We start from the raw sequence: 13,469 nt of genomic DNA on the forward strand, positions 1-13,469 counted from the left end.
AATTCGCTCAGATCCTTACACTCGCCTGTTTTTCCTGCTTCCAACACATCAACTTCAAGGACTGACTGTTCTTGCTGATGAATAAACCACACTCCTTTCCCAGGTGCCACTGTAATGAAATAATCAATGTTATAGCTGATCTGTGTAAAGCTAAAAAGTAGAAACCATCACATTCAGACATTCAAGAGTTGCAGTGAAAATTGTTTATAATTGTAATTGTTTTTCTTTCAACACTTGAGACTCAAAGGGACTAAATGAGCACCAAGACAGAATTAATTGTTTTTCTGCCACACAGCTAAAGTTAGTCAGAGCATCTTCTGAAAGGGAAGAAACATCACCTATAAAAGCATAATTCAATAAGCAGTCACATGTTAGAGGAAATTCACTGAAAATATACAAACAAAAATTAACATTCACAAACTCCGTCTTAACCATAAACGTAACCAGCATCAACAAAAGATAAAGGGGACGGTTTTTAGAGAAGATCTGTTCTTCAAAGTGATTGTTGGATTTGTGACCAAACTCAAACCTGATCAGTGTAAACAAGGTCAGCTCACACATTTAGTATATACAAATTATAAATAAATACATAGCTAAACCGGGGTTGTCTCATCTCATCTCTAGCCGCTTTATCCTGTTCTACAGGGTCACAGGCAAGCTGGAGCCTATCCCAGCTGACTACGGGCGAAAGGCGGGGTACACCCTGGACAAGTCGCCAGGTCATCACAGGGCTGACACATAGACACAGACAACCATTCACACTCACATTCACACCTACGCTCAATTTAGAGTCACCAGTTAACCTAACCTGCATGTCTTTGGACTGTGGGGGAAACCGGAGCACCCGGAGGAAACCCACGCGGACACGGGGAGAACATGCAAACTCCGCACAGAAAGGCCCTCGTCGGCCACGGGGCTCGAACCCAGGACCTTCTTGCTGTGAGGCGACAGCGCCAACTACTACACTACTGTGCCGCCCAACTGGGGTTGTATAATCATTAATTAAAGCAGGGATTCATTCTCAACCATGTGGGGAAGGATTATTGCACACAATTTTAATGTTTTTGACCAAAATGCGGTTTCCTTCAACAAGCAAAAAAATAAATCAAACTGTTGGGAACAGCAGACTGATTGAGCATGAGGTCCTCTCCAGGCTGCTGTAGTTTTTTTGTATTAGCCAATCAGTGACTTGCTGATGGAGACACGTCTTCAGAACCAGTTTATCATCAAGTCTGGCTGGGGACATCTTGGATTTGTTAAAATACATAAAGAACAGACCCAATGCCCACAAACCCAACACTGTAAAGTTTTTTTAAACAAAGTAAAAAGCTGTTTTACAATTCTCACACAGAGTTGAGGTACAGAGACAGAAAAGGAAAGTGCCAAATACACAAAAGAAACTCCTCTCCGTCCCACAGCATGGATCTAAGAGTCTAGGATTTGAAGATCCATGAATTCAGTGAGCTCGAGTCTTTACACACACACACACACACACACACACACACACACACACACAATCCGTTATCTGGGCCTGTGATTGACCAAGAGGAAGTCTTTGTCCTTGCAGGTGAGACAAAGACTGAGGTTCCTCAGAGAACCACCAGCGCAGGAGAACGCCCAGCCGGCCATCACGCACAGGAGCATGTAGGTGGGGATCAGACTGCCTTCGTACTTCGGGTTCACAAACGTCTGGGGAGGAAAAGTGATGTGAAGATCCTGAACTGTTACACTGATATTACACTGAATTGGTGTGCATACGCATGTTTTTTTTTTTTTACCAAGCACGACACGAACAGGTGGCTGCACACTACGGCTGCAAGCGACCACCACCTCCGACGCTCACACGACTCGAAGAAGACGATGCCCCAAAACATGTGCAGCAGGATGATGGCGAGAGTCATAAAGGCTGCAGAGAGGAAAGGAAAAAAAGTAAATGACAATCACAAAACAACAAAGATGTGAAGAACAGCATGTATAATATTCTCTCTCTCCCCCTCTCTCACACACACGATAGTCACCTGAGGAAATGAAGTAATGCTGTGAATCTCCATGGATACCCACAGTACCCGGACCCACAGCGTCAGACAGGATGTTCACCACCGAGAACGCTCCGCTCATCAACCCGAATCCCAGACCAGACACTGAATACACACACACACACCAAAATGTGAACTTTCCCATTTGAATTAAACCTCAAACGGTCACGTCTCATCCTGCTGCTGTTTAACCTGCAACACTGTGATAAAATAAACGCACCCCAGCTTTACTGTGTAGCTGACATTTTTAAAGCTGTTATTCCATAAACTATTATTACTCATATGAGACCTCAGCTGTCTCTCCATACTGCTTCCTGATCACATCCAAAGTCTGGAAATTTCAGTTATTTGAATTTTTGCTCCTTAAAACTGAATCATTTACAAAACTCTTATTGCTTAAAGAGTCGTGACAGAGAATCTAAGCGTTTCATTAAACGACTCTTTCAAATCAGACTCGTGTGTCATTCTGTTTGTTCAGTGAGTCAGATGATGCATTTTATTCAATTTGACTCATGAGTCAGTCCAAATGATTCACTGTCAGAATAGTGTGTCTCTCTTTAAAAGTGCATATCATGGGTAAATTCAGGAGCAAGATCAATGTAATTCTCCTATTTTATATTAAACTTTGGTCAAATGTATCACATTTTGCGCAATTTTTTTTTACCTTATTATTATTTACCTTGTGCAAAAATCAAGCCATTTGAAGCGAATTGGTCTGCCTCTGAAAAAACTTGCCATTTGGATTTCCCGACAAACATTGATTTTTGTGACGTCGCGTGCGGGACGCCTCCCTCTGAATCTTACATCAGCGCTGGTTTGTTTATGAGAAAATGACCTGGTAGTTTTCTGCAAATTTCTTCAACGTTATCATGTAATTATTAAAATGGTTACCAGATGTATCGTAGGAGGGTGTAGCAACACCAATCTTGGTGGGATTAGTACTCATCGTTTCTCAAAAGACCAGACAATGAGAGAGAAATGGGAGCGCTTTGTGCGAGGCTCCCGGAAGCTGAGGACCAAGCAGAGCCGAGAAAAAGACCAAGAAAATTGGTGATTCACAAGTTGACTGTTGCCAGAGTAAGAAATAAGAGAGAGACTATACTCAAAATTAGGTGTTCCTGTGTTTGCGTGGTACACGGATAATGTTATTTACTGACACACACAAAAGTAAACACGAAAGCGCTGGGTGATAATACACTTACTTAGATAAGATAGAAGTTTATTGATCCCTTTGGGAGAGTTCCCTCAGGGAAATTAAAAAGATACAGTCCACAGCCTGGTAAAAAGCAGCCAAAGTAGAGTCCAAAGTAGCATGATTAAAGTCCCCAGAAATGATGATAAATGCCTCAGGGTGCTGTGTCTGCAGCCTTGCTGTGACAGAGTGAATCCTCTCACATGCAGCAGCTGCGTCTTCCCTCGGAGGGATGGAAACACAGATGGTGATGCTAGCAGCTCCAAGTCTGGGCAACATAAGCCTCTTTACGGAGAAATGGCCCGGGTTACACCAGCGGTTGTTCACGTAAATGATGAGTCCCCCACCTTTGCCTTTCCCGCATGCTTTAGTGTCTGTCAGCTCTGACAGCAGTGAATCCCTGCAGGTCCACGTTAGCATCCGGTACAAGGTGCGTTAGCCATGTCTCCGGAAAAATAAGCTGCTCTCCCGGTAAATCCGCTGGTTGTTCAGTGCGGATAGCTCATCGACCTTATTCGGTAGCGAGTTCACATTCCCCGTGATAACAGAGGGAATGATTGTAGCCCCGCCGGTTGTCCGCTAGCCTAGCCTTTAGCTTGGCAGCCCCTGGGTTTCCTCCTCAGCTCGGCTGGGATGGGGTGTCGTATCCCGGCTCGTCCCATTGTTTTCAGGGCCAGCAGCTCCTCTCTCGAATAAGCGAGAAAACTGGCTCCTGGTTGCATGTTAAAGTTAAAAATATCCATGGGATATGAAGAAAAACACACCGTCTTCGTAAGAAGAGCAGAAAAGTAAAAAGGTGGGGGGGAAAAAAAAAAAAAAAAAAAAAAAAGAGGTTTAAAGAGCTAAAAAAACCTACAGGAGAGGCAGCAGTCTCACAGCGCCCAAGGTCACATTTTCTTTACATTTTACTTCACATGTATCAAGGGATGTGTGTGTCAGGGCTTGAGATCTTGGGACCGGTCAAACACATTAAATGTATATACAGCCCTGCTTAGCCGATTCCATGTGTGTAGCTTATGAAATCTTTCTCCTACAGTCAGGGCTTTGAACCAGTTCAAGGAACGAAAACGAAAACCGGGAACTTTTTCTATTTTACATGGAACAGAAATGAAACCAGAAACTTTATTATTTATGTTCCGGAACAGAAACGCTTATTAAAAATAATGGTAACCGGTTAATACCGGTTTTTATTTCGTTCCTCAAAGTTTCTGTAGCCTACAAATAGTCATTCTTCTCCTGCGCAAGTTTCTATGACCCGCTGGGGTTCACTTCCTGTGTGACGTTCGCTGACTGAATGGAGAGAGCGGGAAGGTGGACTACTATCACGTCTCCACGTGATAATAAGTGAGTAAGTGCATTACTGAGTGTCTGAGCAAAGAAGAGCCTGAACGTTGCAACCTCCCTATTGGCTGTTTGTAAAAATGTATCAATTGTTGCCCTTCCCACGGGAATCATCGTGGGCTCGAGAGACGAGACCTGACGAGTTAGTTCGTTGGTAGCAGAACAAAATGTCTGGACACAAATCGGGTTTTCAGAAAAGGAAAGAAAATAAACGGAGGGTCGAAAATACAAAAAAGGAGGCAGAAAATGCAAAACGAGTTTTAAGGTAGGACAAATGTTACTTTTCTGAGGGAGGCAGCCCGCCGTGGCTGCAGGCTTTCAGTTGTCTCTTTGAATGGTTACTTTTCTGAGGCAGCCCGCCGTGGCTGCCTGCAGGCTTATTTATTATAGCCCATTTAGTTAAAATAGTTGATATAAAATGTTTAGAGTTATGTGATGGTTGTCCTGATTTAGACTGGTGGTTGCGCAATGTTGCACCCGGGTCCAGATTAGGGCAGAACCGGCCCTGGCTACATTTCAGGTGTAGTTTGTTTTATGTATGTATTTGCATAGATGTGTACTTGGTCTTCCAATATGGCGCCTAACAAAATCTCGCGGCGCGGTGACGTCATGCGGCAGCCCTCTATAGGGCCTGACTAGCCTTTGGTAACACACTAAACGAATTATCTTTCATTTTTGGCACTTTTTCTGTTTGTGTAGATGGGAAGACGTACTGAGAATCCAAATTGCCAACATTTGAAATAATTGTTTTGAATTATTTCTTGTCTTATTTAATGAAGGTTGTAATAGAATTAGCCTACATTTGGCTTAAACTGGATGAGACAGAGACATAATTTTATAGCCATTTGTTAAACAGCTGACCGGGAACGTAATTAACCGTTCCGGGAACGAAATTTTTTTGTTCTAACCGGTTCGGGAACGTCTATTTAATGGTGGAATACAAAACCGGAAACGTTAAAATTCCGTTTCTGTTCGGAACGAACAGATAGGAAAAAAATTCTGGTTCAAAGCCCTGCCTACAGTAGCCAGTAATCTTCAAAATGAAGACATATATAAATACATAATAGTAATTCGAAGAAATATGATTTATGTAACAATACATAGATGAGCATTGATACGTGAATCCATGGGTTTAGAAGCTCAGGTGACAATTCCATATTTCAATGCAAAATCGCTAGCTGCTAAACTTGGTCTACACAGGCTGTGCACTGAACCCATGTAAGCTCGCGCAGCCTGCTGGCGGATCTGCACATGACGTCACAAATCTGGCTCCAGACTCCTTTGGGATTTTTCCAGACGAGTTTTGTTATTTTATTTTTTTCTGCTGTAGACAGATGGCCTTGTGCAAAATTACCCTTCTGGATGAGGGTGTAAAGGGACATTCTTTCATATAAAAAACCCCACTAAATTGGTCCAGGATACGCACTGTCATTGCACATTCACACTGTATAACGAAATTGGATGCAATCCTACCAGTGCAGCATATGCTTATAAAAAAAAAGTCTAATATATACAGTGCTCAGCGTAAATGAGTACACCCACTTTGAAAAGTAACATTTTAAAACAAGTTCCAAAATGCTGACAAGATGAAGCTTAAAGGAAAACTCCGGAGTGAAATGCTTTTTAGGTCTATTTTCGCATTATTGGGAGTACATACGTTGAGTTGCTATCACAATCACGTCAATTGGATGTGTTTTGAGAAAATTAGTTTTGTGTGATTTCAACCGGAAAGCGCCAACACGGCAGCATCGCTCTCCATCCAGCATCCAGTCACTAAAAGAGGTCGTTGTTGAAGAATGGAAAAAGATTGATGCTGCAAAATGTCGCCAACTTGTTCATTCCATGCCTAGAAGACTTGGTGCTGTCATTAAAAATCATGGAGGCCATACAAAGTACTAGATGGAGTAGTTTTTGTTGTGGGGTGTACTCATTTTCACACCACCCTAATTTGAGTAAAACTGAAAAATGTGTAATCTAAGTTATATTATTAACCTTACTTTCATGTTATAAGTTAAACAGATGTTATATTAAACTTTGTCTTGTCAACATTTTGGAAATTGTGTGTGTTCATTGAGATATTGTTTAAAATGTTACTTTTCAAAGGGGGTGCACTCACTTACGCTCAGCACTGTATTAACAACTCAAAAACTCTAAAGACATACACACATGCGTATGATTCCTGATTAAATGTGACTCAGTTGTTTTTTTGGCTCTTGAACAGCTATTTTTTTGTCAGGAATAATCTGTAGATTTATAACTCAGTACATTTTATTACATTTTATTCTGAAATTGTATCATTTTTGCATCTGGACATGTTCGTTCAGTGTATATAGAGTTTCATATGTTTTATCACATCGTTTTGAGCTGGACAAATTTCTTTGCTCTTTTGCTCCACGTGGTCATTTGGGATCGTTTTAAAATTCACTTCTGGAGTTTGTTTAAAGCATCATGGTGAATAAACAAACAACCACAGTGTTCGTCTGCTGTTGTGTAAACCCTGCAGAATTAACACTCCAGGAGTTAAATTCCACAGAAAAATAATGAGATTAAGATTTTTTTTTAGTTCAGTTCAAAACAAGCAACTCATTCTCTAAATAAAATGTTTACCAAACAAAAACTCAGTGAGGTTGAATACCATAAGCCAGCTGGCGAACTGAGATGGGCATCGTTTCCTCTTGGCTGATGGCCAGCAGTCCTTCATTCGCTTTCCTGTAAATCACATCAGAACGTGTGTGTGTGTGTTATAAAGACTAAACCACCATGAGCAATAAACGTGTGGAAAAGTTTAAGTTCATTCTCACTTTAAGAGTTTGTAGTAGGCAAATCTAAAGAGCTCCTGCAGCAGGACAGACAGCAGAACTCCGAACACGAGCAGGCCTTTCTGCTGCGAGCCGCTGTCCTTATTACTGATCTGTACAGCAATGAACCACACCAACGACGACAGCAGCAAAGACACGAGCCAGAAAAACGCTCTGAGAAGCACACACACAGCAGGTATGACTTCTCCACTCACTGAGCACTTTATTAGGTACATCTACATATTAATCATGTGACAGCAGTGCAATGCAAACCCTGCCAAAAAAAAAAAAAAAAATCCTGTTGAGAGTCAACAGCTTCAGTTAATGATCACATGAAAAATCAGAACGGAGGACAATTGTGATTGCAGTGATTTTAAACGTGGCATGGGTGTTGGTATGAAAACTGTATTTATAGACTATAACTGCTGCTGATGTGGGATTTTCACACACTCAATAGCACAATAAAGAAAAAAAAAAAAAAATCACAGGGTTCCCCCTGGGTTCTGAAAAATATTCTCCACTTTTTTCCTTGAAAAAATAAAGTCAAAAAAGTATTCTTCACTTTTTCTTAGTCTGTAATTTTTACCCTTAGACTTATCAAACTGAACTTAATACAAGTTTAATACCAACCACACTGGAACAGTTCAGATATTTGTTCAGATACAGCAAGGACTCTCCATTACAGATCAAATTTCAGACCCTCCAGGATTTCGCGATGTTGCGATTTGCAACTTCAACCAATCCCCGTGAATTCAGGGCGGTGTTGCAATTATATCCAATCACTGCAACTTTCCCGCAAATTTGACCAATCGTTGGCGTCGTCTTGAGGTGACATCGACAAACTACCTTCAGTGTTGCCAGATACTGCTGACGTTTTCCAGCCCAAAACATGTTTAAATCCGCCAAAATGCACTTAAAACCGCCCAATCTGGCAACACTGACTACCTTCTGCCTTACTTCTGTGTATACGTTCAAGAGAAGCAGCATGTGCGAGTCAGTGTTTATATAGGCTTAAATTCTGTTACTGAAAGTGTGTTATGTTTACAGTGAAGGACTGTGTGCACTTTACATTATTTTTTTTTTACTTAATACAAGAAATTAATGGATGCCAAAATTTTTGCCAAAACAGTATTTTATTTTCCATTGTTTAGGCAGCTTCAGCATCATACTGTGAGATTCTGTTCAAATTGTTTTTTTTCTTCTTCTATGAAGCCTGAGCCATTTATTTTATTAGTTTATAATTGTTTAATTTAGTCTTCAAGAGAGACTGCCTGCACACAGTACTAGGGATGTTAACCGATGACCGTTTGACTGGTGGTTGACCGAATCAACGTCAACCGGTTAATTTTTTTTGGTTGTCAGTAAAAAAAAAAAATCATTTTGAAGCTGCTGATTTTGGAGCGGAGAACCTGGAATTCTGTGTTGTAAACGCTTGGGGCATGCCATGCAGTGTAAGGACGACAGCTGACAAATCAGAAACACCCATTCAGTCATGTACAGTTGAAGACAGCTGCCACTCGGCGAGAGAAAAGTGTAGACACAGGCTTTTTAGCTTACAAATTACTATTCTGTTTTTTTTTTTTTTTAATTATTATTAGAAGGCACATGGAGTTTAGTCCTGCCTTGGCCAGTGCATTCTGAAAGTATGTTTCAGTCTGTAGCCAACAATGCATGTTATTGCAGATCATATCTCTCCACACAAACTAAAGGCGCAGATGCCGACTTTTTCACGGCTCAATCGTGCAGATCCGATTTTTTTTTTTGGGGGGGGCGTTGGAGCGCCTGAATAATTTCAGAGTAAATTCTGTATTAAAATTACTAAATAAGCAAATGCCGTTGAAATTATTCAGACACTCCAACGCCCCCCTAAAAAAAAAAAAAATCGGATCTGGACAATTCAGCCGTGAAAAAGGCGGCATCCGCCAAAAGGCGTGTCATTTGCATCCCTGGTTAACCTATGAGTTTAAACAACTTTAACCGGCTAATGAGGCTTGGTGGTCGGTCAAGATTTTTTTTTTAGTTTTCGCCATCCCTACACAGTACTAGTATTAATAGTTTTTTTTTCTCTTACATGAAAGCTGAGGCATTTATATTATATTTTAAGGTAACTTCATGTTGTGCTATGAGGTTCTCTGCACTTTAACTTTTGAACCAACAGGTGCATTTGGATAAGTAAAGCCTATTTTTCTGCATTTTTGTAGTCCTGGTAATCTTTTATATTGGTAAAGTTGTTTATAGGACCATTTCTCAGTGTCTGTTTTTTTTTAAATCAATAGTTTTTCAGTAATAACTTCATATTTAACGTCACTCAATTTTAATCACAAAAAGAGAAAATCGCAACAATTTCTCGTAACTTTCACTTCCTCCCGCAATGTAATCGCAACAAAAACCTAAAAAAAAAAAAAAAAAAAAAAAAAAAAAAAAACCCGCAACTTTCATCGCCATTTCTTGGAAAAACCCTGCAACATCAGACATTTTAGCCCGCAACAATCTCAAAAAAGGCCCGCGGAATCCTGGGGGGACTGAAATTTAGGCTCCACTCCAGACTCTGATCAGAAAGACCTGATTTTGGGCCCCTGTGCACCATCAAGTTAAAAATAACCCTCTTTAATTTGAGCTTCCTGAAGATTATTTTAGCAGGGAATTATTCTAAAAAGGTATTTGGACTCCCTTTAGCCTTTACTTCAACACAACACTGGATTTACAATTAAACAGAGTCGAGAAGAATCTGGGAACAAACAGCACTGAAGGAATCCAAGTTTCCTGTTGGCGAGGTTATATCTAACTTTACAATGTAATATTTATCACCCACACGTTCAAAGATTATGACATCTTTATCACCGATTCCTGCTCTGCTCTTTCTAAATGCATGCTGTTCACTTCAGTTTCTGTCCCCTTATCATCAACACCCAGAATGTCTCAGAAAACTGAGGCATGTGTCAACTGACTTAATGTCACTAGTAAAATTAATCATCAATTTAATAAAAATATATAATTCCTCACATCTCTCTCCTTTAGGACCATAAATTCTAGCCTACGTTATTATATTACAGCATTCAAATCCCAGATGACATCCAACTCAGTCGTTTTCTATTAATCTCTTACTTTTTTTTTGAGGGTGAAAATACCCAGGGGCCACAGCCCCCAAACAGAGCTCCCCTTCAGTCGCTTGCTGGCTGACGGCACTTTCACTTTTTTTTTTTTAAACCGACCCCGTATTCCCAGCACTGTCTGATGTGCTCGGGGATGGTTGGGATTCTGAGTGTGCCTCCCCCATGGCTGTTTCAGCCCTTAAATCATCTTCAATGCTTCAAGAAGCTCACTCAAAAACTTCATCAGTTTAGACTGCGCCATTGTTCAGTTCACACAGAGATAATGACATCACCACACCAGGCCGATTAAAATGCACTGCGATCGGTCAAAAGCTTTGTGCTCATTTTGTCATTACATGTAGTTGATTTTTATTGGTTATAAGCACATGCTCATTATTTACACTCTGGCTTCCTGCCATCTCTTCACTGGGGTTGGATTTCAGCAAATGGAGGGATTTGCAGAGAGATTTCTATAAAAGATGACTAATGATAATTTTGACACATGCATTCGTCACTGTGATGACAGATGATAATTTTCCCTTTGTTAGTGATGAATTATGTTCGTCAATGATGAGCGTGACGACTGCCAGTGCATCAATTCTACAGATGGAAATGCCTTGCTGAGAGAGATCATAACCAGACTGGCTGAAACTGGGAGATTTTCATGAGGAACTCTAACTGAGCCTCAACTGTGGACAGTATTTTGCGAAGAATTTCTTTCAGCTCTTCCCATTAGGGATCTCCACAGTGTATAACACCTCCTCCTGTCCTCCACATCTTCTGTCACACCAACCATCCTTCATCTCATCTTTGCTCTTTTCCTTCCACCTGCAACTCCAGCATTCTAGTCTTTTCCCCACTATATCCTGGATCTCTCCTCTGTACGCATCCAAACCATCTCAGTCTCACACTGTCAAGCTGTCCTACATGTCCTGCCCCTCTAATGTACTCATTTCTCATCCTGTCCAAATTTCCTCATACTTTTAACGTCATTTCCACCATGCACTTTTCTCTCCTTTTTGCTTTTGATACAATATCATTTGATATTGTTTAAGTGATTTATTGCCTTTGATTGAACCCCAGGAACAGAAGAATAATGACCACTTTGTGGTTTTTAATCTTAATAAAGAAAAATTATTTCCACCGCAGGGAGGAAGTGGGATGAAAATGACTGACTATTCTGTATAAAAACTGCAAGGTATCTTGATATTAGTTATGATTTGATAGCCAGCATATGGTTCATGCAAAATACACTGAACTTAAAACCTCCTCTTACAAACTGCTACAAAGGTACACCATGTTTGGAAATTATACAATAAAAATAATATTTACCTTGATTACATGATGTTTTAGATCATATTTTTGCAGAAACCCAGAAAACTAAACAGTTCACAACCTTTCAAACACCACTGCATGTTCCAGATACACTCACTGGCCACTTTAATAGGAACATTATTGTTGGTTCTAAGATCTCTGTTCTTAGCTGCAGGAATGGAACCCAGTGTGTTGTTCTACTGTTGCATGCTGAGATGCTTTTCTGCTCACCACGGTTGTAGAGAGTGATTATATGAGTTATTTGCCTTCCTGGCACAAAAAAAAAAAAAAAAAGCTCGAGCCACCTCAAACCTGCCCATGTTTGTCTGACCCGCTCTTAACAAGGCATTATGTTTCCACCCACAGAACTGTCTCACTCACTCACTTTTTTGTTTTTCTGCACCATTCTGTGTAAACTCTAGAGACTTGTGTGTGAAAACCCCAGGAGAGCAGCAGTTTCTGAAATACTCAAACCAGTCCATCTGGCTCAAACCAACACCCATACCACAGTGAGAGAAAGTCACACTTCACTCTGAGATCACAATGTTTCCCATTCTGATGTTTGAACATTGTGAACATTAACTGAAGCTCCTGATTTGTATCTGTGTGATTTGATGCATCGTGCTGCTGTCGAGGGATCGGCTGATTACACAACTGCAGAAAACAAAAGAGCAGGGGGATGTAGGGGTGTTTTTTTGATTAATTGATTGCTTTATTCCAAACAGTAAAGAAAATATAAAAAACAAAAAATAAAAAAAATGCAATCATCTAAACATCGTCATAAACAAACAATAACGTAGCCACTCTATACCACCGCTCATCAAACATCACTTTCCACCATAAACTCTCTCTCTCTCATTTTATATATATATATATATATATATATATATATATATATATATATATATATATATATTTACACACACACACACACACACACACAAAAGAAAGCAAAAAAAAACCCCCATACCAACATGGTATAAGACAAAATCAAATCATATATACAAATACAATACATATACAGTACATACATATACACATACCTATAACTATACACATCCATATAATTCTGCATATTATGCTTCTATATTATATACAATTATGCATATTATAATATACAATTATGCATATATATATATATATATATATATAAATAATTGTACATAATATTTTTGTATGTATATAAATATATATATATACACAAAAATACTAATAGTGTTCCTAATAAAGTGGCTGGTGAGTGCATGTTTCTCTGGGATTTTCAGCTTGTATTGAAATGTATGAAGTGCGATGGCAGAATAGTTTCAGATTTCAAATACAGTGAAGCTTATTTTTACTAAATGTGTTGGTGGTCAGTTAAACACCACACAGAATCAGTTAGTTAATTAACTAATTAATTATGTCAGCTGAACTGAGCGTGAAGTCGGAAATCTGTGTCACGCGCACTTTCACAAACACCGCGTCATCAGTCAAGCTAATGCCGCTAGCCGACCCGACTTTTAGCTAATCTTAGCTAACCTTCACAGCGGGTGTGTTATTAAAGTTACTCACCCCGCGATGAGGAAAATAACCTTCAGAGGATCTCGGGCGATGGTGAGTAAGAACAAGGCCACAGCGGGACTAAAGGCGATAAAAGTACAGCCGAAAAACACCGCCGCCGTCATCGTTCACCTCAAACCCGGCCCTCTACCGGAAC

The 13,469-nt window shown here is 40.1% G+C and overlaps 1 protein-coding gene across 1 annotated transcript; it reads right to left on the reverse strand.

The window, feature by feature from the left end:
- Positions 1–1,030: 1,030 nt before the first annotated feature.
- Positions 1,031–13,469, reverse strand: LOC132899112 (gamma-secretase subunit Aph-1b). The gene is made up of 6 exons (XM_060940765.1): positions 13,325–13,469; positions 7,371–7,541; positions 7,205–7,278; positions 2,019–2,141; positions 1,779–1,906; positions 1,031–1,689 (listed from the first exon to the last, which is right to left on the reverse strand). Exons 1-6 carry the CDS (start codon positions 13,435–13,437, stop codon positions 1,522–1,524), a joined length of 777 nt encoding a protein of 258 aa, XP_060796748.1. The 5' UTR covers positions 13,438–13,469; the 3' UTR covers positions 1,031–1,521.

The sequence above is a fragment of the Neoarius graeffei genome, chromosome 15, assembly GCF_027579695.1.
Source record: "Neoarius graeffei isolate fNeoGra1 chromosome 15, fNeoGra1.pri, whole genome shotgun sequence".
NCBI classification, from domain to species: domain Eukaryota; kingdom Metazoa; phylum Chordata; class Actinopteri; order Siluriformes; family Ariidae; genus Neoarius; species Neoarius graeffei.